The sequence below is a fragment of the Fusarium odoratissimum genome (genome assembly GCF_000260195.1).
Source record: "Fusarium odoratissimum NRRL 54006 unplaced genomic scaffold supercont1.1, whole genome shotgun sequence".
NCBI classification, from domain to species: Eukaryota; Fungi; Ascomycota; class Sordariomycetes; order Hypocreales; family Nectriaceae; genus Fusarium; species Fusarium odoratissimum.
This window is the reverse complement of record NW_022158687.1, coordinates 519,718-544,301: the sequence shown is the minus strand read 5'-3', so window position 1 is coordinate 544,301 and position 24,584 is coordinate 519,718. Positions and strand designations below refer to the sequence as shown.

At 48.7% G+C, this 24,584-nt stretch overlaps 9 protein-coding genes and 1 non-coding gene across 11 annotated transcripts in view; 2 read left to right on the top strand and 8 right to left on the bottom strand.

The window, feature by feature from the left end:
- The first annotated feature begins 34 nt into the window (after positions 1–34).
- Positions 35–1,951, top strand: FOIG_00206 (uncharacterized protein). The gene has a single exon (XM_031196216.1). It carries the CDS (start codon positions 227–229, stop codon positions 1,829–1,831), a length of 1,605 nt encoding a protein of 534 aa, XP_031071983.1. The 5' UTR covers positions 35–226; the 3' UTR covers positions 1,832–1,951.
- On the bottom strand, positions 1,907–3,734 carry FOIG_00205 (uncharacterized protein; the record flags this gene model as incomplete). The annotated part of the gene is made up of 3 exons (XM_031196215.1): positions 1,907–2,995; positions 3,040–3,361; positions 3,406–3,734. The coding sequence occupies 3 exons, from the start codon at positions 3,732–3,734 to the stop codon at positions 1,907–1,909; spliced, it is 1,740 nt and encodes a 579-aa protein (XP_031071982.1).
- A 589-nt stretch (positions 3,735–4,323) lies between these two features.
- Positions 4,324–4,405, bottom strand: FOIG_00204. Its single transcript has one exon. It is a non-coding gene; the product is annotated as a tRNA-Ser (tRNA).
- A 4,444-nt stretch (positions 4,406–8,849) lies between these two features.
- Positions 8,850–9,161, bottom strand: FOIG_00203 (uncharacterized protein; the record flags this gene model as incomplete). Its single annotated transcript, XM_031196214.1, has 1 exon — positions 8,850–9,161. The coding sequence occupies one exon, from the start codon at positions 9,159–9,161 to the stop codon at positions 8,850–8,852; it is 312 nt and encodes a 103-aa protein (XP_031071981.1).
- A 2,282-nt stretch (positions 9,162–11,443) lies between these two features.
- FOIG_00202 (uncharacterized protein) lies at positions 11,444–11,774 on the bottom strand (the record flags this gene model as incomplete). Its single annotated transcript, XM_031196213.1, has 2 exons — positions 11,444–11,741; positions 11,764–11,774. 2 exons carry the CDS (start codon positions 11,772–11,774, stop codon positions 11,444–11,446), a joined length of 309 nt encoding a protein of 102 aa, XP_031071980.1.
- Positions 11,775–12,874: 1,100 nt separating this feature from the next.
- FOIG_00200 (uncharacterized protein) lies at positions 12,875–16,153 on the bottom strand. The gene is made up of 2 exons (XM_031196211.1): positions 14,831–16,153; positions 12,875–14,779 (listed from the first exon to the last, which is right to left on the bottom strand). Exons 1-2 carry the CDS (start codon positions 15,735–15,737, stop codon positions 14,340–14,342), a joined length of 1,347 nt encoding a protein of 448 aa, XP_031071978.1. The 5' UTR covers positions 15,738–16,153; the 3' UTR covers positions 12,875–14,339.
- FOIG_00201 (uncharacterized protein) lies at positions 12,884–14,252 on the top strand. The gene has a single exon (XM_031196212.1). It carries the CDS (start codon positions 12,920–12,922, stop codon positions 14,048–14,050), a length of 1,131 nt encoding a protein of 376 aa, XP_031071979.1. The 5' UTR covers positions 12,884–12,919; the 3' UTR covers positions 14,051–14,252.
- A 534-nt stretch (positions 16,154–16,687) lies between the features above and the next one.
- Positions 16,688–18,240, bottom strand: FOIG_00199 (oxidoreductase). 2 transcript variants are annotated; one of them, XM_031196210.1, is made up of 4 exons: positions 17,468–18,240; positions 17,226–17,421; positions 17,064–17,177; positions 16,688–17,014 (listed from the first exon to the last, which is right to left on the bottom strand). In XM_031196210.1, exons 1-4 carry the CDS (start codon positions 18,002–18,004, stop codon positions 16,872–16,874), a joined length of 990 nt encoding a protein of 329 aa, XP_031071977.1. In that variant the 5' UTR covers positions 18,005–18,240; the 3' UTR covers positions 16,688–16,871. The 2 variants fall into 2 exon arrangements, with proteins under 2 accessions (XP_031071977.1, XP_031071976.1); XM_031196209.1 differs by having other exon boundaries at positions 17,064–17,421; positions 17,468–18,201.
- Positions 18,241–18,605: 365 nt separating this feature from the next.
- Positions 18,606–21,358, bottom strand: FOIG_00198 (uncharacterized protein). Its single transcript, XM_031196208.1, has 2 exons — positions 20,839–21,358; positions 18,606–20,788 (listed from the first exon to the last, which is right to left on the bottom strand). Exons 1-2 carry the CDS (start codon positions 21,048–21,050, stop codon positions 18,820–18,822), a joined length of 2,181 nt encoding a protein of 726 aa, XP_031071975.1. The 5' UTR covers positions 21,051–21,358; the 3' UTR covers positions 18,606–18,819.
- A 1,795-nt stretch (positions 21,359–23,153) lies between these two features.
- The window catches only part of FOIG_00197 (uncharacterized protein), a 2,846-nt gene continuing 1,415 nt past the window's right edge, over positions 23,154–24,584 (bottom strand). Inside the window, exon 2 of the mRNA XM_031196207.1 lies at positions 23,154–24,578. Within this exon, the coding sequence (XP_031071974.1) occupies positions 23,361–24,578 (1,218 nt within the window). The 3' untranslated portion in view covers positions 23,154–23,360. The remainder of the gene's footprint in view (positions 24,579–24,584) is intronic.

The window sequence follows — 24,584 nt, the reverse complement described above, 5'->3', positions numbered from 1 at the left end:
CACGGTGACCTTTCGGTGAGTGGCGGGGTAAACATTTATACATACAGTGAGGTACATCCCACTACGTTCCCGATTCCATCTGCCGAGCCGAATCGCAAACTCCCGCTCCACCTCCCGTCATGTAAATCGTTCTTCCGGAAGGCCTGAGGGCGATTTATAACAACTGGATAACCTCCCATTGAGCTTCTCTCCTCAATTACAGCCATCAATTCAAAGAACCAGCACCATGTCTCCTCCTGGTAACCTCTACGTCACGATGCAGCCCAAGCCTGGGCTGTCTCTAGATCAATTTCATGAGTGGTATAATAACGAGCACGGCCCGACCCGACTTCGTCTTCCTCAGATCTTCTCCAACGGTCTTCGATATAAGGCGACGGATGGTCAAGAACCTACATATCTCGCTGCTTACGACGTTACGTCCATGCCGCACCTCGAAACCGAGACATACCTCACACTGCGTGCGAACCGATCTCCTCGAGAAGCCGAGACCATTGGCCAAGTTGACGTGAAGCGATATTTCTGGGACTTGGTTCATTCCAACGAGTCTGACAAGTTCGTGCCCTTCGAGAAGTTGACTGACGAAGAGGCCGAGGGTCTGCAAACTACTGCGGTTACAATCGAACTTAAGGACGTTGAGGGTGCTGCAGAGGAATATCAGAAGTGGCTGGTTGAGGAGCATATTCCTATGTTGGCCAAGGTTCCTGGTTGGTTGCGCTCACGCGCCTTCAAGACTTCGTATCTTGAGGGACAGGGCAAGACGACGTTCCTTGCCCTGCATGACTATGCTAAAGAGAATGGCCAGGGTGGAGAGGAGCACAAGGCCTCGATGGACACCCCATGGCGCACCAAAGTCTTTGACAAATTCGTTGCTTCAAAGGGTCGAAGAACATATTCTCTCTTCTACGTCTTTGGACCTGCTCCTCGAGAGCTGGAAGCGCTATCAAAGCTGCCTTCGACAGCTGCTTTCACCTCCCCCGACTCCAAGCAATCTACCACACCTGGCCCCAACGCTGCTATAAACTCTTTCGTCACAACTTCAGATTCTCTGGTCATTCCCTACCGATTGGAGGGTAACCCGGACCCTAAGGCTCCCACAATCGCTTTCACCAATTCACTGTTGACTTCGCTGCATATGTGGGATCCCCTCGTAGAAATCCTCAAGCGAGAGCGCCCTGAGTTCCGAATTCTCCGATATGATACCCGTGGCCGACATGCCGTGCCTCAGCCTCCAGTCGCTGCTACTGTGGATCGTTTGACTGACGACATTCGAGAAGTGCTTGATGCCCTTCGCATCACCAAGCTGCATACCCTTGTTGGTGTTTCATTCGGCGGTGTTACTACCCTGAACTTTGCCATCAAGTACCCTGAGCGTCTTCAGCAGTTCATTGCTTGCGACTTCAACCCTACATCAAGCGCCGCCAACACACAAGCGTGGAAGGATCGCACAGCTCTAGCCGAGGAGGATAACGGCAAGGGTATTGAGAAGCTCGCCGGACAAACAGTCCAGCGATGGTTCCATCCCTCCACCAACGCTGAGACCGTCAAGTGGATGACAGAGATGGTCGCTGCCAATGACGTTGAGGGCTTTAAATACAGCAACACAGCCCTTTGGGATTACGACCTCAAGCCCCAGATGGGTGGCTGCAAAGTACGCGGCTTGTTTGTTGTTGGAGAGGAAGATGCCAAGGGTGCTCTTGTCAAGGCTATGGATGCGAGCAAGGGACTACTTGGTGACAATGGCGCGGAGTTGAAGATTGTGCCTCAAACAGGACATCTTCCTATGGCTGAGAATCCTCAGGCTTTCTGGGAGGCTGTTAAAGAATTCTTGTGATCTTGAATAGGAGATGAAAAATTAGAATACAAAAGGCCTCAATCAGGCTTTGACAAAAAAGCAAACTAGATATTATTACAATGCCTCTTCTTTCTTCTGCTCAACAGGTGCCTTCTCATCCAAACCGTACTGTGTATCCAATTCTTTTCGCAGAGGAACATCTTTCTCAAACAGAGAGAGTACCCAAGCAAGCCCGCCAAACGCTACAGAGATAACATAGACTTTACTCAACGACAACATAAAAACGCGTCGAATTTGAGACTGAACAACCTCGTCAAATTGTAGAACGAAAGCTCGTGTCGCACTCTGGTAAGAATCTCCTGAGCTGAGCATTTCTCGCGCCAGTTCATTATCAATCATGTGCGAATACCGCTTCGTGTACGTGTTGAATATGGATCCAGCGATGGCTACACCCCACACAGAGCCGAAAGAACGCATGAAAGTCCAATTTCCTGTAGCAGCAGCTTGGTCTTCCTCCTCAGTAGCTGCCTGAAAAGCAGGCAAAAGGGTATTCAGAAGAAAGCCGGAGCCAATAGCTGGAATGAACTGCAGCAAGATCCAAGCAGCAGGGGGACTGTCTTCGTGAAGAAGACCGAGGAGGCCGACACCTAGTGTCATAAGGAAGAAGCCTGATACGTGAAGCATCTTATACTTGCCCCATTTTGAGAGAACTACCGCAGAGAGCGCTGCCCCTGGGATAGCGATGAGAGCAACGGGGAGCATTTGCACTCCTGACCGTGAAGGTGTTGATAACTTGACAGCTTGGAAGTACAACGGTAAGAAGAAGTAACACCATTGGATTAACAACATATTGAGAAACGTGTTGATGTACACGATATATGATGTGCGACCTGGGAATAGGCGAATGGGCATCACAGGTTCCGAGGGAATTCCTGAGGCTTCATATATAACGAAACCGACAAGGCCGACGAGACCGATTATCAGGGGAGCTAGGATTCGAGCATCGGACCAAGGATAAACGGGACCTGCCCAAGTAAGGGCAATGAGAATCGAGACGCTTGATGCGATGAGAATAGCGTTGCCAATGTAGTCAATGCGACGAAGTTTATCCATGGTCGATTGAGTTCGATCGTATTGGAGGTTTAGGAAGAAGTATGTGACGACGATAGCAACACCTCCGATGGGAAGATTGAGGTAGAATACCTAACAAGTCAGTATAAGTCGGCAGATGTCATCGATCTACTTACCCATCTCCAAGTCGTGTTCTCAACAATAACGCCACCAAGAAAAGGTCCAACGGCAAACCCAATAGTCGCTACTAATAGAAGTATAGCGATGTAGTTTCCTCTATATCGAAGTGGTACCAGATCAGAGATGATCACATCGTTTACCATAGTGACTCCACCACTACCGATACCTTGAATAGCACGCCCAGCGATGAGCATTGCGCCGCCGTTAGCACCACCTGCGATACCACTTCCGAGTGTGTATGTAGCAAAGATGAACATCATGACTTTCTTGCGTCCCCAGAGGTTACAGAGTTGGCCGAACAGGGGTTGGACACAAGCTCTGTATCATGTCAGCCACGTCGCGAAATCGGAGTGGGAACTTACGTGGTGAGGAAGAAGACATTGGTAACCCATATGTAACTACTTCCAAGATTGAGACTCTCGACGATTGTTGGAAGAGAAGTAATGACGACTGTTGCTTCGAGAGATGCAAGGAGTGTTGCCAGGACTAAAGTAACCATGATCATCCAGAAGCGATAATCTCTATTGAAAGCTGGCTTTGTCTTTTTGGTCACTGTTGTTTGAGCTTCTTCATCTTCTTGGGCTGTCTTCGTCTGGTCTGACGAGTTGACGGAGGGTGGCGATGAGAGTGTCTGGTTAGATGCCTCCACCTTGTAAGGTGAGGCAGTATCTTTCATTTCTGCGGAAGCCATGATGATCACTGCACAACAAGTCTGTTTGCCTTGCTAATATCGTCACATCCTTAGAGGAAGAATGCCAACTTATAAGAGAAATCCATTAACCCTCTCAACTCGCGAAGTAACAGGGAGGGAAAATCGGAGGCTTTATGAAATGAACTACGACTCGCACGGGAAACTAATTGCTGACGCTTTCTTCAAATGCTCCGTGGAATGAGCTTTGTTAACTAAGCTAAATTATATACGGTAGCTTGTCCGATTTCCTATTGCTGGAGGTGGGCTTACGTTCGGATGCTTTGAACAGGAGTAAGCCTCCGTCCTATGAGACGCGGCGAATGTTCCACCCCGTCTTACCACCAGCCCAAGGATATTATGCATTTTGGCTATTCGGAAAGAGAAACCTATTATTGGACGTGCATTGGTTGGAATAATAAGAATTTAAATTCTAGAAATTATAAGAGCTATTGGAGCTGGTGAAGCTTATGTATATCGATTATCATCCGAACCTCGATTTGCAGCAATTCGGTCTGAGCTGATATCAACATGACCTAGCAAAAGAAGAAAGATCAAGAAAACAACAGGCAAAAGACCAAAAAATACCAATCGACGCAGGCCTGATTCGAACAGACGCCTCCGAGGAGAATAGATTTCTAGTCTATCGCATTAGACCACTCTGCCACTGCGCCTTCTCATTGGCTAAATTCTATGTGTACATGGTAGTACATGTAGCCCATACCGGCTGGAATGAGACCAGCCCAAAGTGTCTTTCCGTTCAGAACAATCAGCAAGGGAGATATGAATGTTAGACTGTTTTCTATTTGATGCTATGAATTATTCTCCACAAAGGCTTCCTGACAAGTTCTTCTTGATTCCTGGTACAAAGTATCTGATCACATGCAGATGCTGAGTATTTAGTTACTTGAGACGGCTCGTGCAGTTGAGGGTGGAAGGCTTGATAAGCTTCTGGTGATGACCTGGCACCATATGGATCGACTATTATTGTTGGTATGACTTTTGCATTCGAGCTTTGGTGAAGATGAGGATGTCGGCACGAGTTGAATGCCAAGTCCTCATAGCCCTCGATCAGCGCCAAATCATCAGGTCGACACAGAGGAGTTAGAAGATCAAGAGATTGGCCATTAGATCATGAGACTCCTAGATGATCCCATTACGTCCAAGTCCAGCCCTGAAATAGCGAATTGCCGAGAAAGGATTGTAGCCCAACCATCATATGTGCAAGACATGCTTGACCCCTTTCTAACCATCAAAGAGAGCCTCGACTTTCAAAGAAAACAATGGCCTACCCCTTTGGTGTGTTCGAGTATTTTCTGAGAACCTGTCTTGAGTAAAGGGAAACGCTTCGTCGGTCTTGTGTTCCAAACGAAAAGGCCGCATTAGTTGCTGCGAGTGTTGCGAGTATTGGATTGAAGTACACCTCGAATGCATGTGACACTGCATCAATACCAATCCACTGTGGCAATAATGTCTCCAAACACTGATATATTCCTTGTTTCTGGGCTCCTACTCTCTGTACTCCGCTACCTCCATCCACAAGGACCACCCATTTGGTCCCACCACTGGCATCATCGATGGGACCTTGGCTAGCTCCCCTGTTGGCCAAAGTATCAAGTTACAAGCACTTTTGCAGTATGTCTCGATGAGCTGGCGCACTTTCTCAACTAGATTAACAAGAGTTTCCTGCAAGGCCTCATATCCGAGGTATCTGGCTGGGTGATGAGGGTCCTGAAGCGCCGTCGTTGTCTAATCTCTTCTGGGCGTTCTCCACGTCGATAGGCGTCCAAGTCTCCCATAGATGAAGTCGTGAGCGCTTGTCTTGGTACCATCATTGACGCTCTATTGAGATTCCACTGCGGTATCAGAAGTATATGTATCCAATAGGCGAGGGGGCATTCGATATGGCGAAAGCGTAAAGTAACCTTTACTGTTTAATTCCTTCTTTCCGAGAGTCTATCGGCTTCTGGATGATATGCCGTAATTATTGCAAGTCTGCAGTATTCAGCTGCTGTCTGGCCTATGTACTGGCCTCCTTATTCAAGAAAAGGCCATCCTGGAAGTATAGCATGGTAGAGGTCGTCCCATTGTATATGGGCCGATAATGGGAGTCGGTGGGAAGTCAGTGGTCGAGAAGTGAGTGGAAATCGTTGTGTATAATTGTCGGATTTCTTGTATGAGTTGCTGGGGCAAAAGTCGGCTGGAGTGTCCCGTCCTAAGTATTTATATATACCAGGTGGTTAGGCGGAGCAAGCGTGATCCAGGCTTCAATCTCTGGGTCTCGTTCAATCTCTTGAGGATCCATGTCGGATTCGTCAGCGATGGCGGGGGGAGATCAAGAGGCAGCGAGCCATAGTCATCGTCTTGGGGGTTCCTGAGGCCCGATTCCCTGTGATGATGAACCTAACTGTGTTGTACCTTGGCCTGATGTAGGAGAGCAGTTCCGGGCGTATACACCTGAGGGGCTGGTGTATAATCGATCGGATGCTGATTGAGGCGCCTGCCGTGGTGCCATGGCCTTTGTCCTGCCGCATTGTCGAATACCAGCTTGGGTGCCGTAGCTGTCCCCCTGCGCGTAGCTGTTGATGTTATGGCCGCACATCGTTGTGGGTGAGTTATCTGCGTATATATTGAATATCTTGTATTAACTGCCTCATGGATAGAGGAGGTTGTTTAAGATAAATAAAGAGAAAGAAAGACAGAGAGAGGAAGATGGTATGCCCATGGGGTATTGATCATAACCGCGAATATTGCGATTTGCTTGGTAAAAATTGCTGGGTAGGCATCGATATACTCCTGAATCACACTTGATGCCTTGCGAAGAGGGACAACTTCACCAGGAAAAGACGTAGCGTTGTCCGCTTGCCTTCATATATGTGACTCCATGGTGTTGCCATTATCAGGTCATCCTTGACAGCAAGACTTGTGATGGTAAACTTGTTGCTCATTCTATGACCGAGGCCCAGTGACTCCCTTGTGCTGGAAGTCCTGCTAAAATCAAGCTATTTGCTGTTTGCTTCCAGATGACTGGGGCGCATTCGTTCTCGATCCCCATGTCATCAAGAGCGTCTTATTCCGCTGATTCTGTTTCCGCCTACTCTTCTCGACTGGGATCTGGTGGCGGAGCCCTTTCAGTGACCAGTTCCGGAATATCGTTGGAGTCGAATACCAGTAGCTGGCGTAGTTACTTCTGTTTCCTGTTTTCGTGGATCTCATTCTTTCGTTTAGCGGATTTGGCGGAAGTTTTGATGACATTTGTAGAGTTAATGTTAGAGGCGGCGGACCTCAACAGAAACTGTGACTGTAAGCTGGGATGCGCCAATTTTGGGAACTTGATGGTCCAGGGCGAAGTAAATGCCTAATGTGCTGATGTGATTTGTTGATCGAGCTCGAGATGCAGGCGATCCAATAAGATAGCAGTGGCCGGCTAACTGCCATCAATATAAGCATTCAAACAGAGCGTGGGATCCTGGTATTTTAACCAAAGGTCCAGAAGCAGCCCTCCTGTTGAAGAGTAGTCTGTACTGTGTCATTTGGTTCCTGAACCCTTGCTCCGATTCCCGCTCATAGGAAGGGGGTTATCGTCAATCTCATAGTTAGCCCCCTTCATGGACTGATACCATGAGTTATTAGAGGTCATCATTGGAAGATCCATCCAGAATATCACCGAGGTATCCTGCTTTGGATACCTGATGCTCCCATTACTTCCTGCCCCTGTGTGCAGTTCATAGTATTGTGCTTCGGATCAGCACACAAGGTACAGGTCTCGTGGTCCTCACAGTCCAGGTGGTGTTGTAGTCCTTGATAGTCAAAACAACTTTTCTAGCTGGACCCCCAAATCACCGCTCAGCTCGGATTTTGTACTGGATTCCCATGATGTGTTGCTGGGATACTGAAAACGTAGAGGGGTGTCCTAGATATTTCCAGAAAGTCGTCTGTCGCGCGGACCAGGTTGTCACTGGTCACTGAACCCACGTTTTTGCAAATGAATGCAGTCGGACTTTTGGTGAAGTAGGAAAAGGAAAGAAAGTGTATGTCGTTCTGGCATCTCGGAGAGACTTAGTTATGTCGCCAATACTGGGAGCACCCACTGAAACTTCCTGGAAGACTACCCATAGAGTTGTCTGATGCCCTGTCGCGCTGAGATGCGAATTCCTGACTGGCCTCTTCTAGAGTGACTATGGCTCGGTCGCGGTAGTCACCGAGCATATTTAGATTGACCTTATTAGGAAGATCTCGTTGTTTCTTTCTCGGGCAACCGGGGCACCCATTCCTCCCTTCTCATATCTGCGACCTTCTTTTCCTGGGCTTTTGAATTGACCGCCAAGCGACTCGGCTATGTTGACTGAGCGGTAGCAGATGTAGACTGCAGTAAGGGCTATAATGATGCTTGCTATCGCCAGAGGAGAGGAGTATGACTTTGTTTAAGCAGCGACGCAGAAATTCCACCAAGAACGCCGATGGTAATGCTTATTGAGGTCCTTCTCGTACGCTTTCTAGTCTCTAGGAGGAGTGTGCCGCCGACGGTATTCGCCAGGAAGATCTTGATGCTCGGCCGATGGCAGTCATCCACGAGATCAGCTCTCATTATGGCCTTCATCCAGTCTACGAACTGGAAAGCCGCGTAGCAGGCCACGGATACCGGTTGCAGGTGCCCAATATATCAATTTTCGCCAGGGGTCTGGGTGAGCGAAATGTTGGAAGATCATCTTAGAAAAAGGCATCGGAGTGTCCAAACAAGGTAATACAGGCACCACGATATCATACTTCTTGTGTATTGAGCTCATCGGACGCCTTTGTTAGCGTTGAAGAACTTGGAGTTTGAGGCCTCAAAGTTGAAGTTGCCGTCAGAGAACTCGATGAGCGGAGAGGTCGGAGACTTCAGCTCAGTCGGGCCTACAAGTAAAGCATCAGTCATGAATCGAAACAATACCGATGGGCTCATTTACAGGATGCACCAGGAGTGTAAGGGTTTGCTAAGGAGAGTTTATGCGAGTCCCCTCGTGTAGCTTGGGTTGATATTAGTGATGATATGGTGGGAGGAGGCATTGCATACCATCCGGTTGAAATGCTAAACTTGTCTTGGTTGCATTTCTTCCTGGTGCTCTGATAAAAACCTCACCTTCGAATTGCAGTGTGCTCAGTTGCAACTTGGCCCGATCCGAGAGAAGTTCCTGGCGTATTCACCCGGATGTTGGCGTAGAATCTATCAGAAGCAGAACGAGATGTCTGCTGTGATACCGTGTTCATGATTGCGATGTCGGGCAATTGGTCAGGAGCTGTTCCAGCATCAGGCGTTTCGATGATAGGAATTGTAGAATATGTTGAGTTATTCCCAATTGTGTTGATGTAGTGAAGTAGGTCAAGTTCAACAACGGTGTTACACAAGACACGTAGGCTGATCTCTACATGCCCAGTATTGGTGGGCATGAGATTGGCCTTGAGTCATCCAGTCTCAAAGCATGGTAGTCTTAGCAAGCAAAACCTATATTGCTGATCCTTGTGCTGAATTGGCGGGGCTGCATTCTCCTCATCCAAGTCGATATCTGGAGCGGGCAAGGTAGTAGGAGGAGATGCGGCGGTCTGGGCTCCTGGAGTACATCTTGTCGACCGTGATACTCTCCAAGCCCTTCATAAAATGAGTTCGAAAGAGCTTGTAGCTGTGTTCACAAAGTGACTTGCGTGGTTGTGGCCATGTGCTGTGTGCATCGCGCTTTATCTTCCTCCACTGTCCCACGGCCTTGATGAACTTAATCACGATCAAAGTATCCCAGTATAAATTCGATCTCTCAGCCGTGGTTTTTCTGCTAGAACCACTTTCTGTTCAGAGAGAAGCCGGGCGAGTAGAGGTCTTCGTCAAGGCCGGGTGTGAACAGGAGAATTGGTCCAAGTAAGACGGGGAACTATTGTCGCGTCCATCATGTGAGTTGAATGATCAGCTTAGTCTTCTTCAACCATTGAATTAAGGCCATCAGGAGGCGCGGCTGGTTGTGCTTGAAGGGATTGATGGGCTTAAACTCCTGTACCACTATGCCCCTGACCATTTCCCAGTTGTCAAGGGCGGTGTAAATGGCCAGGAGACTTGAGGGGCAGCATCTGAGACTTGTTGGTAATTTGTAGTCTCCAAGGGCCAAAAGTATCAGAAAACTCGCCGCCGGTAAACTCGAAAAGGTAGATTTGCTTATCGAAGTCTTACTTCCACCGTTTGGCCATCTGTGTCCAAGGGTCGAAGAGAGGCGAGGCTCCGGTACCAAGTCAAACTTCTCCTCATTTTCGTAAATCCCGAGCAACATCCTTTAAGTATTCGATCAGACGCTGACTCTGCGTCGCATGTTCCTCATCCGGCTTCCAATGATACCACGGGAGGTCAGAGCGCCGCGACGACAGCAGGCGCAGCATCAGCCTTTTCCTTGTTGTCGTTTGGACTTGTTGAATGGCTGAGATCTTCTTTCTTCTAACACCCAGGCTCCAAGTTCTGTCGGGGCAAGGCTTTCCCTGAAGTCCCGTTTTCTCATACCAACGAGCTGGTTTCAGCTTCCTTCTGTCGCACTCCCTTCAGTAACCAATTGTCAGCGTCAAGCTTGAAACTCGGCCACTTGATCTTGTAGCTGGTAGCCGCCCAACTTATGCCTTAAATCCAACTTGTAGCTAGAACACGAAATACTTCAGTACTTTTAGTCTCTAGAGCGAATCCAACAGAACCACTAAGTTCATCATGTCGCGGAATCTTCGCGGCACTGGTTGGTGGCTCTGCCGAAAAAAGGTCTTTAATCCATTATTATTCCTTGCTACAACTCGTACATTGTAAGTGCAAGCCATTATTTCGAGAGCAGTACCGCGTGTCTGCGAGCAGGAACACATGAAGAGTTGAAGCCAGGCCAGTTGACGTTGATACGCATACGACCTGTGAAACCAATCATTCGGCCATTGGCTGTTGAGGTGTAGGTTAAGTGGAAGAGACATTTCAGTTCTTCCTATCGTTTCGGCTTTTTCGACAGACTTGAATTGACTAGCTTCCGGTGTCTCCAGTCTTTGTGGCTGTTGTGAGTAAAGGGGACTCTGCGAACCATTCGTAGTGCTGCAGTTGCTCGGTCCCCTAGTACTGGTCGCTTCTCCTACCACTGATTCACAGTCTCTCGTGCAATGCCGATGGAATGATCCCACTCTTGCTTTTGGTTCTCATCTATCATCCCCCAATATCTTCTGATGAAGTACAAGGCGGCATATCATCAAGTTGAGTGACTTGGATCGTGATAGGGGCCGCGCTTACAGGCTTAATGCGGTTGTAGATCGTTGTGCAATCTCCTCAAGCTTTCTCATGGCGTTATCGCACTGTTAGGTAGCATATCTAACGGCCTTGGAAGCAAAATAGTAGGTCTGTCTTCCGCCAGCTGTACTATCTTCAATCTTGCCAGCTTCAGGTGGGTGACTGGCAATTTGTTCGTTGAGTCGTCATCCCTGCGTTCCTGCCCGCAGCACAGGAGTCGTCGAGCGACCTTGCTGCTGGCTTGGCTGGCGTTTCTTTCCTTTTTCGTTCTTGTTGGCCATGATGAATAGATTTTGTGTGGCCGTGACTGTGCATTGGCCAATCTGTCACCGACCAATAAATGCTGAGTCCGACACTGGGGAAGACCATTCTCTGTGCGTGTCCGCGTGACTCCGTAGTCCCTATTATTTGAGTCTTTCGTTCAGCAGGGTCGGGTGCGTAGCAACTACCGGATGGGGCATTTGATGAAGTTAGGACGACCAAGGCTGTCGCCCGTCAATGCGAAATTGACAGACTGTGTCATGCAAGATCCCACGTTGATCACCATGTGATGCTGCGCCTGCTGCGTGATGATGAAATTCCCAGGATATCTGACCTCGGTGATATATGTAACACCCTCAGCATCGAGACGCGAGGGGGAGCTGAGGATGGCAAGATGGCTTACTGCGCGGCTGCATTTTCCAGTGGACAGATATCCTGATGACCGAATAGCAGAGAAAGCTTCACTTCGAGGGTCATTGTCGCTACATGGTGCTGTGTTCTTACCAGCTTCGCATTGTGAAGAAAGAAGGTAATACTGAATCTCCGGGGCCAAGCATCTGAGTTGATGGAAGGTTTGGGTTTGGGGACTTGTTTAAGGCATATTGGAAATATACCTCTAATCCCACGAGCAGCAAAGAAGCTGAAGGTAAAGAAGTCTAGGTCTGTCTTGAGCATCTCTGACGGAATAGAGCCAAGCTTTTATCCAGAAAAGGTGCAAAGCGAAAGGCAAGGCGGCGAATATCCCACAACGTATCATCAGAATCCTAGTGTGGATTGGCGAGGTTTCTTGGTTATGAGCGGAGCAAGGTTATGCTACTCCAGTGGATGTTGTCGGATAGCACAACCACAAGGGAAGCCCGGGGAGTAATAATTGAAGAACAGAAATGAAGTTGGGAAGAGGAGATGATATATCTGAGCGACAAGTCCGAGCTCTCCATTACATCATCATTTTTGATGAGTCAAGAGAAAAGAGAAAACATCTTGTGTCCTACATGCAGAGTTATGTTTGATGAGGTGGCATGCCTTGCCGTGGTGGCGGAGTGTTGTGTCGGCGGGAGCTGTGGTACATTCAAGCAAGCACCCGGAGGTATCAGATCTGATATTGACTCTATCACATCACAGCCCAGGCTCTATCCGTTTGAACAACTCACGCCCCAAACTCTAATTCTGCATTCGAAGTGACGGATAATGTGAAACAGTGAGTACAAGTCCAGAATTTTCATCTTTGAGACGATCCCAAATCTCATAGATCACGGTTCAGGTTCTCCACCCGCTTCGACTCATGCCCGGGCCTCCGAACATTTACACTGGTGGAAAATGATACACTCAAACGTTCGAACAACCGTCAGAACTCAATTCTACCAACGACTCGCAGCTCAACAACTCTATGCCGCCATTGCCACGTCAACAACTTCCTTGCGTAAAGACCCTTTAAGGACGGATAATGTGATACATACAAACACTCACTATCCAAAACCGGCATCTAATTATGAATCGAACAAATCACAACTCAAGTTTAAAAACCCCGGCCCCGCATCCCTCCCGTCCCTCCCGCATCTCCACCCCCCAAAAGCCTCCGGTCGCCCCACAATAACCCTCCGATGCCCGCTTACTCCGTCTCACTCATAAACCAATTTTCAAAACTCATCACCAACAAACAATGCACACGCACCCGAATCAAATTCGCTCAGCATGCGAGCGCTGTCGTCGCCAGAAACTGCGCTGCTCACGATCCCTCTCTTCACCCTCATGCGCCCGCTGCACCCGGCTCGGCCTAACATGTCAGGCCGGCCTGCAACGACGTGTCGGCAGACCGCCCAAGAAGGACATGGTACTTCATAAACCCACTGAAGATATGCAGTTTGTCCAAGCGCTGTTGGACGACACAGCTTGGAATCTTGATCCGTTTTGCGGGTATACACCCGAAAGTCTCCCGTTTCCTATGGATGCGTGGCCTTCTGTGTCAGAACTTGATCCGCCTGAGCTTGAGCAACGGATCATAGTGCCTAGTATGCAGGTATTCGAGAAGTTATCGAAACTTAATGTCGATATCCACCAGGGCTGGGAATTCGTGTCTCAGCTTGAAAATGACTTTCGGTTGAGTACGTTTGTGTGTGAGGATCGGGAGAGGCAGAATGGGTATCAGAATATTCAGGTGGTCTTGAAGGCGGCGCAGGAGTACCTTGTTGTTCTGAAGACGCTACATCGGCAGCTCGGGACACGGACTGTGTATTGCCAAGGTCGCAAGCCACATACAAACAGGATGATGCTGTCCTTGGAGGCAAACACAGAATCTCCTGAGTCGATAGCTTCTTCGTCGGGTGAAGCGACACCAACATCCGGAAGCACTACACCCGAGCTTCCCCCAGTATTCGATTCGCCGACGATGTTTCTAATAATATCTTGCTACGTACAACTCACCAAACATCTTGAAGTCGTACTCAGGATCATATTCAACTCGATATCAGATCCACACCAGGACCTCATCGATGCCGCTCCGATGTCGTTTGCCGACATACCTCTAATCGAGCCGTCAACCCAATTCGTGCTCTTCTCCGAGATGTTTCGCCACATTATGAGTCAAATGAATCTTCTCATGGGACTCCCTAGTGCGTGGTCAAGCCAAAGCGCTTGGACAGGTCTGTTGACCAATCAGCGGTATCGGGATATGCTGAATACTGAGCTTGGAGATGTGGAGGATGGGTGGACGGCGCGACCAAGCAAGTTGATGGAGATTAATAGGATAACAAAGGATATGCTGGACGAGTTCACCATGATGGGGATTTACTGAACATTTTCCAGCTGGCCCTGCAATCCAGGCAATACGAGGAATTACAGAAACAACTTCGTAGCGTAGGAGCAAGACGCAGTCGTAGAATTCGGATTCAAGGTGACGGTTCATCGGGGAAATTTATACTCTAAGTTAATCTAATCTCTGTAACGATAATTCGTGGCTGAGCACTCTGGTGTTGATGTGCTTCGCCGTCCTCCTGTAGCATCAAAGTGCTGGCTCTTGTAGCCCAAATCTCATCCTTAGCCTCAACTCCTCGCAAAAGCCAAATAAAATCCATTCAAAGTCATTATAGGGACATAGAAAAGGTGAATTCAAAGTTGTTGCTGCCACATGCATCAAAAACGAACGGGAAGTTGACCGCCACGTCGAGTGGAAGGTTAACGGTAACAGGACTTGATACCGTCGGCGTCGATCCTCGTCGGTTCGTCCTTGATAAGGCGTGCTCCTCGCTATTGGCTCTCTTATTTCTTCCTTTCTTGACCGGTGTCGCCAGTGCCTTCTTTGGCTCTGATGGTGGTTCAACATTCCATTCGCAAGCGAGAACACCAAACTCGACCTGCTCTGGGTTCTTGTGGGCGCTCAAGCTACTCGACTTGGCGTACTTGACGAAGTTCTCTTGTAGCCAGGATTTGACTTGAAGAACTCGGGAGTTGATAGTCCAATCTTGCGTATCCGCTTCGAAGTAGCTTCTGTTCCCGCCCTCGAACCTGCATGTGCCGGTTTTCGCTTGAATGAGGTCAGTGGTATTGTCTCAAGCCCTTGTCATCTATCGCTTACCTTTCAAGTTACTCTGAAACCCGTGGCGATCTGTGGTAGCATTGAGGTCGGATTTGCGTAGAATGAGGTAATCGACAAAGAAGAACTGCTCCAGATTGGGGAGATATTGAGCCAAGAACCTGTACAAGTGTTTCGGATACCTGACTCTATCAGGAGTGTTGTGGATTAGGCCGCAGTTTGGACATCGCCTGGGCGATTGTTGCTCATACCATTTGTGGCAATATCTGACCGCGATCTTTCGAATTTGATCGAGCCCTGAGCAGTTCAGAACCTTGTTGAAGCGTATGCTGTCTTCGTAGACTTCGGGTGGGACGTATTCCAGATAGATGATATCCGAGGAGGAGTTGAGACTTACGATTCGGCCAGTGTTAAGGCGGAAATTCGTAGACCGATTTGTAAGGGAATTAGCTACAGCGGCAGCTTCATTGCATGTGACGGAAAGTTTGGTGAGCTGTTGATGGAGATTCGTGTAATAAGAGATGTCGGCTTGTGGAGTGGGGTAGAGAGGCTTCAGTGTACCGTACACCATTGCAGTAGGGCGAGCTTCCCTCCTGACCTCGAGCGCCATAGAATCAACCTCCTCATCGTGATCTTCAACACTTGCGTGGAGGAATAGCGGCTCTTTGAGCCACCATTTTCCAAGCCCTGTTGCCGGGTGCCAGTCGGTGTCGATTTTGAGAAAGTGCATGCCGGGAGTCTCCAGGGTAGCTTGCCATATTTGGGCACGTATCTCTGGCGGCAGGCGAGGAAAAGGCGAGAAGGTGCGGCAATCTTCAGGTATTTGGAACTTGAGAGGAGTCTCTATTGATTTTAGGGGCGCCTCAGCAGAAGAGTCTGTATCCTTTGATTCCGGGGGGTGTTGGTTGGTGACGCCATCGTGGGCACGATCAAGGTCAAGAGCACTCATGATAGCCGTGGGCCATGAGCTTATCGTTATCTCGCGATCATGAAGGAGGGGTGTAGATTTGAAAGACGAACGACCAAAAGAGCGAAGACGACGGAACAAAAGCGATCGGCGGAGCTGGATGAAGTGAAGAGAAAGTGAAGATACAGAGTATCGATGGTGTTGCAGAAACAAAAATGATGGAGTGAAGTTGGAGAAGTAGCGGAAGCCTCATATCAGTGGCCAGTGAGTAATCGGGATCAGCGGGGAAGCAGGCAGTCACAGCCAGTCTGCCAGTCCCCGTCAGGTTGGAGAAGGTGCTGGGTGCTGCTGTAGTATGCAAAGTTCAGCCGCTAAACAGGCAGCTCAGCGCCACAACGCAGCACTATCAGCTCTGCCTGGGCTGGGCTAGTTTTAGCGGATGAGGGACTGCAATTTGTGAAATATCATTATTACATATCGCTTGAAGTTTCAAAAAAGCATTGGCTATGCTTTGGCATATTCCGCGATATCTCATGTCTCATAATTTGGCTTGTGTGAAGCGCTTCACCGCATTTACCTTGATGATTCAATGCTTCGGAAGATGCGCCAACCAACGCATGCCACCGCACCTTGACGGGTCATATCGAGCTGTCAGGTGAGAACTCAATTCGATTTAATTGCCTACAATTCGTTATTTCACTTGCTAAGGCTTATGGTGTCAAAGTTTTACTATTTGAATCGAAGTAACAGCTTAAATTTTGAGCAAGGTATTATTACAGCATTCTTGAAGTCATACGTCACATCTCAATCTACGTACGACATGAGGTCCATGGTCGGCTTTTTGTGACACGACAGCCATTATAACCACTGAGAAGAAGACACTCTCCTTGACATTATGGGTGAAGAAGTAAGCAAAATGGTCGAAAAAGAAACATCTTACTTGCGCGATTCTCTGCATTAAAGCAGTTTATCTGCAGCCTTCCACTTTCAAGAGGCATCTCAAGGTAGAAGAAACATGTAGATCACAAGCTAAAGTAGAGGATGAGGTAGTTGATAAGGAGCGAACAATGCATATTAAGCGGCGATAACGATCATATAATTGTAGTCTAAGGTACCTATAATTTTGAACCCAACTCCTCCCTTTTTGCCTTCAAGCTGAAAAGCACACTACAGCGATTAATATCCAAACTTCTGCCCAACAAGCTCCTCACTCAGCCTCCACAACTTCTCAGCCTCAACAGCATCTCGCGCCCAAGCCTTGACAGTATCAACAAAAGGATCAGCAACCCTCGCCTCCAAGAGATGAGCGCCGTTGCTTGCTATTAGGTATTAGTATTTATTCATACTCATTTGGAAATAATATCTCACCTTTGATGTTGGGGTCGAAAGCAGCGAATGCATGTGTCGCAGCGCCAACTTCGACGGGCACAGGGGGAATGGCTGCCCACCCTTCAGAGTTGCCTCGTGCGCGATGAGACTTGACTGGGGATTTTTTAGTTGAAGTAGTGGAAGGACGGTGAGTTAACGTACTGAAAGTGCCCAGATCAGCGTCCATATTGGCAAAGTCTAGATGTGTGCCGAGACCAGTTGACAGGATGAGGCCAGGGTGAACACTGTAAGATTCAAGACCACGGCTTCCTAACTTTTGAGCCAAAGATACAGAGAAGAGCATGTTTGCAGTCTTGGATTGACCGTAGGCACTCCATTGGTCGTAAATCTCGCCGTCCTTTTTCAAGTTAGTATGGTACAAAATGCAAGGCTAGATGACTTACACTGAAGTGAGGATCGGCGAAGCGAATAGGACCAAGACTGTGGCCATTGCTCGAGATGTTAACAACACGAGGTGACTCCGAAGCAAGAATCTTATCCATAGTCAAGTTTGTCAAAAGGAAATGTCCAAGATGACAAATAGCAAACTGCATCTCATAGCCATCCACACTCTTGGTATATGGAATAGCCATGACTCCAGCATTGTTAACAACGACATCAATGCTAGGCACATCACTCCAGCTGTTAACCTCCTCAGCAGCTTTTCGCACTGAAGCCAAAGAGCCAAGATCTACCACAAGAGAGCGGGTCTTGACGGAAGGGTTCGTCTTGGTGATGGCTTCAGACATCTCTTGGAGTTTGGAGGCGTTGCGGCCTGCGAGGATGAGAAGGGATGGGGATTTGGAGGCGGTTTCTAGGATAAAGGTTGCGCCGAGACTGTTGGGTGTGACACCGGTCGTGAGGATTGTTTTGCCCTTGATGATGTTGGCATACTCGTTGACGAGGTCGTTGGTGGTGGTTGAAGCAGAGTGAGGAGACATGGTGATTGAGTTGATAGCTCAAGTTGTGTTTTGTAGTGTCTTTTTGAGTGTTTGTTCTGAATTGCAAGTGTTGATGATGATAAGTCTATTCAAGTGGTAGTATCCCACGATATTTATAATGAGAGTCATTTCTAAAGTCCGAAATTGATGCCGTGATATTGTATGATGCATACCAATAAATGAAGTGCCAGTGTTGCAGTTCATCGCGGCTGGCGTCAGCCATCAGCGTGGGAGGGGCCGATGCTGACGCTTTTCGCCAAGAAGTCCGAAGGAGGGCCAATCATATTGCTGGTAGACTGAGACAACCTTCGCTTTCGGACTTTAGAGCAAGGGTATATTCGTACTGTAGGATGAGGGCAAAGGTGCTGCGATGCGTTTATAGATCCCTTTTGAGACTAGCACATACATTCCTAGGTTGAAGGATCTGGAGAAATTATTGAGGTCGCAAAGTCCGCGAATAACATTCATACAAGGGTTCATCAACTGTATCGGAGCTGTTCAACGACTGAATTTACACGATAAAGAGTTCCTTCGTGGGTAGTTCGTGATGCCCAGTCGTGGCGTATGCCCTCACTTCAGATGATAGCCAGAGTACCTGCTCTAGAACGCACTGTCACCAGCATCTTACATGGAACTCGGCGAATTGTTGTTTTTACTTCTTTCTTGCATTGTGTGAGGAGATCTAAAGTCCCTATATGTACGGTGAAAGCAAGTCTATTCCTTCTTTTGCCATATAACACCAGGGTATCCGCCTCTATCCCAACGCCGTCCCAAAAGTGCAAGCCCCATATAGACATATATAACCATCAATCTCCTCAGCTCTCATCATCAGAGACAACCTCCCACTCCTGCAATACCGTCGGCTCTTGCACCGCTCCTCCCGAAATCCCACTCAGCCAAGCCCTACACGCTTCAAGGTGCGCATACTCTGCATCATCGTGACCTCTTAAACCCTTCATCTTGACATCCGCGACTTCCAGCACACTTCTACCTGCTGCATCGCGAACATGGACACATGCGCCGCTCTCAACAAGCTGTTTAACAGCGAGTTTGTGACCGCAGCGAACAGCGATGTGCAGTGCTGTTTCGCCTGATCGGTTTCGAGCGTTGACTTGTGCGCCGGCATCGATTAGTTCTCGAATGATATCGGGGCCGATTTTGTAGTCATCATCTTCAGCAAGTTGAGCGACGAAGGCCATTAGGGGTGTGTTGCCGTGGATGTCGTAGTGATTTGGATCGACGCCTGCATCGAGGAGGTTCTGGAGAAGAACAAGGCGGAATTGTAATCTATCGGTGCACGAGTCCGAGTTCTTAACGGTCTTGTCCCTTCTGCGTCTTCGGTCGATTGGCACGCCGTTCTCGTCGAGGTAGTACTTTTGTGTGATGCTCGTTTCGCTGAGCGTGGCGGCTGCGAGGCAGTGGAGTCCATTGCGGCCTTGGTCGTCTTCAAGTCGGGGGTTGAGTTCCGCATCATTGATGTACTTGAGGAGTTGTGTCTCCTGGTGGATATCGTCAAAGTGCCAAGGATCAGCAATGCTAGCTTGTCGAGACATTGGTGCCGGAGGGTCGACGTCCATAGCCTGTGTGCTCGCTCTGCTGATACCCATTCCAGGCTCGGGGATGACTGAAAAAGTAGGCGTTACGTTGAAGGCGTCTCTCTTCTGATAACTGGTTGCGCTGCACAGCCCGAGTGCATAATTTCGTAGCCCAGGTGGTGTGTCCCGCAATAAGAGAATATGCGAGAATGAGCGTCCATAGTAGTCGCGCGCACTGAAGTCGAATCCCTTGTGAGCGAGCGCATCCAACAGCTGCTTCAGCAACTCCTTGTTTTGAGGTTGAAACCAGTTTGTGTGTAAGACATGGAGGAGTGTTTGGCCCGCTGTATTCTGCACATTCAGGATATAGTTGGCCTTATCCGAGATAATCGCCTGAAAAAGATAATCCGACAAGAATCGCGCAGCCATGAGATGAAGCACCGTGTGACCAAATTGATCACGCTCTTCGAATAAATTACCATGGACAGCAGCTGATAATGCATTAGTTCCAGTTTGAGTAGGGCCATGTGCTGTGATCCAAGCTGGCTCTTCGATCTCGTGGATAGGGCGGCAGAAGCAAGCCAACTTTTGATGAATCTCATCTTGCGGAAAACATGTATATTGGGCAAATTCGTCGATGCAGAGGAAGTTTCCGGGAAGGTAGTAAGGTCCCATGGGCAAGTGAACTGGTGCGTCACGATCGTTGAGCCATGATGCCACACTTGGCTCTTCATCCGAGATGGGAGATAGACTGGTTCCTCGACGGTTGAGAGGCGCTGTATATCGTTTTATGAGGCGCTTTACTGTCTTGACGTACGGATGTGAATAGTCATTGAGTATTTGTCGTAAACTTCCAGTAGTGCAGTCCGTCGATGTAGTCATGAATGTAGGTCGCTGTAAGAAGTTTCGAAAAGTACTATTGTCCTCCTGGTTTTGTTGGATCTGTCTTTGGGCAGCGGTTCCATTATTCGGGATAAATTGCTGCGGATATTGGTTAAAAGGCGGAACCTCGAGCGAAACTCTAGTACCGGGATCTCTAACAAGATGCGGCGTTGGGATAGCGTTCAGAGCTGGAATAGGTCCAGAACCTTGAGTTGGAGATGCGACGGAATTATGGGTTGAGCTTGTGCGTGTAGGAGAAAGAGCCAGCTCTTCTAGTCGCCGCACCATATCGTCTTCTGTTTTGGGATGAAGCCATCGTGGCTGTTTGTTGAGCATCGCATTGAGTGTCTTGTGGGCGGAATCTTTACTATACAATTATTAGGATATATCCGCAACACAATATCGAAAAGCACGTACCCAGGCGCAGGGGTATCGGGAGATTTAGCATGAACCACTGCCATAATCTTCTCCAAAGGAAGCGTAGTATAAAGATAAAGTCGTGAGACTTTTCGTCGCGATGAAGGCGTCCATAATGGCGGTCTTCCAGTAGTTGTGTTATTCGATCCGCTAGGCGAAGCAGACGATATCGGAACTTGAAGGTTAAACGGCGAAGCAACGTTATTGTTCATTGCGCTGAGCTTTGATCACAATCAACAATAAATGGAAAAGGGGCAATCAGAGGAATTCCGATGCTGCTTTTAGCTATAGTTGACGAGGCTGTCATGATACTGATGGTTGATACGGGAATTGCAAGCTTATAAGTCAGCTCCCTCTTAGGCCCAAGACGTAGGTCACCAGAGGGCAGTGGTGAAGGAAAAAGATGGCCGCCAGAACAGGCCGCGGGCCACAAATAACCTGCAGCAGAGTGTGGAATGGAAGAGGTGCTGCGCCTCATGGCTCGCAGGAGGCCTGTTCGGAAAGAGGTTGCGAGTGCTACAACTGAATGTTTGGGTGAGACAGAATATGCTGTAAATGGATAGCTAGAGGAGCATAAGTCCGTAGGAGGTCTGAGTGCCGTGTTCCCGATGCATTGACGTCCGTGATCGGGAGATAGACGAGGGAGATAATCTAATCTTCAACTAATGACGCTGAGGCCATTCCCGTAGACAGCTATAATACAGGCTGTTCGATAGTGTTACAGGGCTGTTACAGTTCCCACCAATTACTACCAACATGGGCCATTTCAATAGCCTCAATTTGAGTATAGTTACGTCAAAATTCTTAATCATTTGATCAGTTAAATGATTAAATATTCAATTCTCCATCACAGAACCAGAGCCGAACCTGTCAATTCAGAGGGAACCTTGGTTGCTGCCCTGGCATCAGTGGAACACATGCAGAGGCGCAGATCACGGCTGTGCTTACTGTGGCTCCAGGCACAAAAAGCCTTGCGCCACACCAACGAGGCTTTTCGGCATCACCACCAACTTTTATGCAGCAATTCGTTATGTTGCTGCTTCTTCTTTTCTCAATAGCGGAGAAGAATGATGTCAATATGGTTGAAGACAAGAGGAACTCTTAAATTGATACTGACGATGATGGAAGTGCCGAGACTGAAGAACCAACTGCCCAGCTAGGGTCGGATTAATTGAACGGCCATTAGACATTACAACCGATCGAGTGCTTCATATCTGATTATCGAATAACTTCTGTTTAACAGAGCTCGCCGAATTACTAGGAAGTATTCAATTATAAAAAACGGTTCGCCTTGGCATCCCTTCTCTGAAACGTCTCCCTCCAAGCGCGTCATGTATGTCATCAGCCCTTGCATTCGCCGCCTCATTAGTTGAAACAGCCGCGCTCGACATCTCTATAAGTCATCCGACCTCGAAAAAGAGACCTATCTACCCCGCCATAAAGACAGCTGCCATTTATCAACTTTAGCGGTAAAATCGGTTGGTTGTTTGTAGCCACGACACCGTTTCTTTCATGGCTGACTGTTGAAACCTTGAAGCCATCGACGACACCACACCCACCTTGTGACTGGTACGTAGACACTATGTCATCGTCCGAAATCTTGCGGGTGTAACGGGACAAAGGGAGGATTGAGCGATGAGACATTCTCAGACGACTCATGGATCTCGCTCAAGGAGTCGTTTGCTTCCCTTTGTCTCATTCTGAAGAGCCAATCACGGCTATTCTTCAACCTCCGAATGTTTCTATCACACACCCCTGTAAATTCTATGCCCTTCAAAGAACTTGACAACAGTCCAAACAATCCTCTGGCTCTGTGTCTGAACTCAGTATCATTCACCCTTTGTAATTTTCATTCTTTACCATCCTCACCGATATTCTCTCACTCCGCAACTAAAAGCCACATTTCCATTCAAAACACGCCTATCTTCTAGAACCCTTCCACACGCCACTATCTGCTTCCGCATTCCAGAGCAGAGACATGTCTCCCCTTTTTCTCCTCAACGGCCACAAGGCTTTTTGACTTTCGGGAAAAATCCCGCCCTGTTTCTGTTCCCAACGATCCGGTTGAAACGGTCCCCTAATTTGTTTTGCTCACCCCCTCCTCTTTGTTCTAGCGCTGTTCCACATGATGAATCGAAGGATATAGAGTTTACAAAACTGGTATCACATGGAGACACTAGTGACGACAAAGGATCAAGTGGTCTCATGTGATAAACGGCTGGGCTGTTGATCTTCGAGGGAAGGACTTGGACTTGGACTTGAAGCAGTCAGTCAGTTGTTCGAATTCAAGTGAAAATGCATTTTCATTATCACAAGGACCGAAGACTTATTAAGATATGTCTATAATTGATGATGTGGTATCTTCAACAAAATTACACAATATTATCCAAAAATCGTAACCATTCTTTCTACCACTACTTGGCCGAGCCAAGATCGTCTAAATCATACTATGTACATAGTGAAGCTTATTATGTTTGTAATAAATAAACAGCAAGGGGAAAGTTTTATGTTCCATGATGCATTTACAGAAGAACGGCAAAGATACCGGCGGCAGCGACGGCCATCTCGACACCGAAGCGGGAAGCACCGGCAGTGACCTCGACAGCGGGGGCAGTGCCAGTGGGGGCGTGGTAGGGGAGAGTGGCAGAAGGCTGGCTGGGCTCAGGAGCCTTGTAGGTCTCAGTCTTAGCAGGAGGAGCAGGGTAAGCAGGGTGCTCAGGCTTGGAGGGAGTCTCGGGCTGCTCAGGCTTAGCGGGGTGCTCAGGCTGGGCAGGAGTCTCGGGGTGCTCGGGCTTAGGAGCAGGGTACTCAGGCTGGGCGGGGTGCTCAGGCTGCTCAGGCTTGGGAACGACAACGGTAGGGTAAGAAGGAATCTCCTTGGTACCAGTGGCGTAGACAGTGGTCTGCTGGACGGTCTCGGTGGTGACAGAGCCGTAAGGGCAGTTGGGGACCTCAGGACCGCACTTGGTAACAGTGTAGACCTTGGTGAGGTAGGCGGTCTTGGTGGTGTAGAGAGTGCTGTGGGCAGGAGGAGCATAGCCAGTGGGCTTGGCGGGGTGCTCCTCAGTGACAGGGCAGACGGTGGTGGAGACAGGGACAGTCTCAGTGGTGACGGAACCGTAAGGGCAGTCCTTGACCTCAGGGCCGCACTTGGTGACAGTGTAGACCTTGGTGGAGTAGACAGTCTTGGTGGTGTACTCAGGAGGAGCGTAGCCGGTTGGCTTAGAGTGCTCCTCGGTGATGGGGCAGACGGTGGTAGAGACGGGGTAGCTCTTGGTGGTGACGGATCCGTAAGGGCAGTCCTTGACGGAAGGAGGGCACTTGGAGATGGTGTAGACCTCAGTCGAGTAGACGGTCTTGGTGGTGTAACCAGTAGGCTTGGGGTGCTCCTCAGTCACAGGGCAGACAGTGGTGGAGACAGCAACAGTCTCAGTGACGGTGTAAGGACCGTGAGTTCCGTAAGGGCAGTCCTTGACGTAGTCAGGGCACTTGGAGTAGGTGTGGACAGCAGTGGTGTAGACAGTCTTGGTGGTGTAAGGGACGGTAGCCTCAGTGGTCTGGGTACCGTGGGATCCCTCAGTGGTGGAAACACCCTCAGTCTTGGTCTTGGTGTTGACAGGAGCAGTCTCGGTCTCAGTACCAGTAGGAGCGGTCTCAGTCTTGGTCTTGGTGTTAACGGGAGCAGTCTCAGTACCGGTGGGAGCGGTCTCAGTCTTGGTGTCAGTGTTGACAGGGGCGGTCTCAGT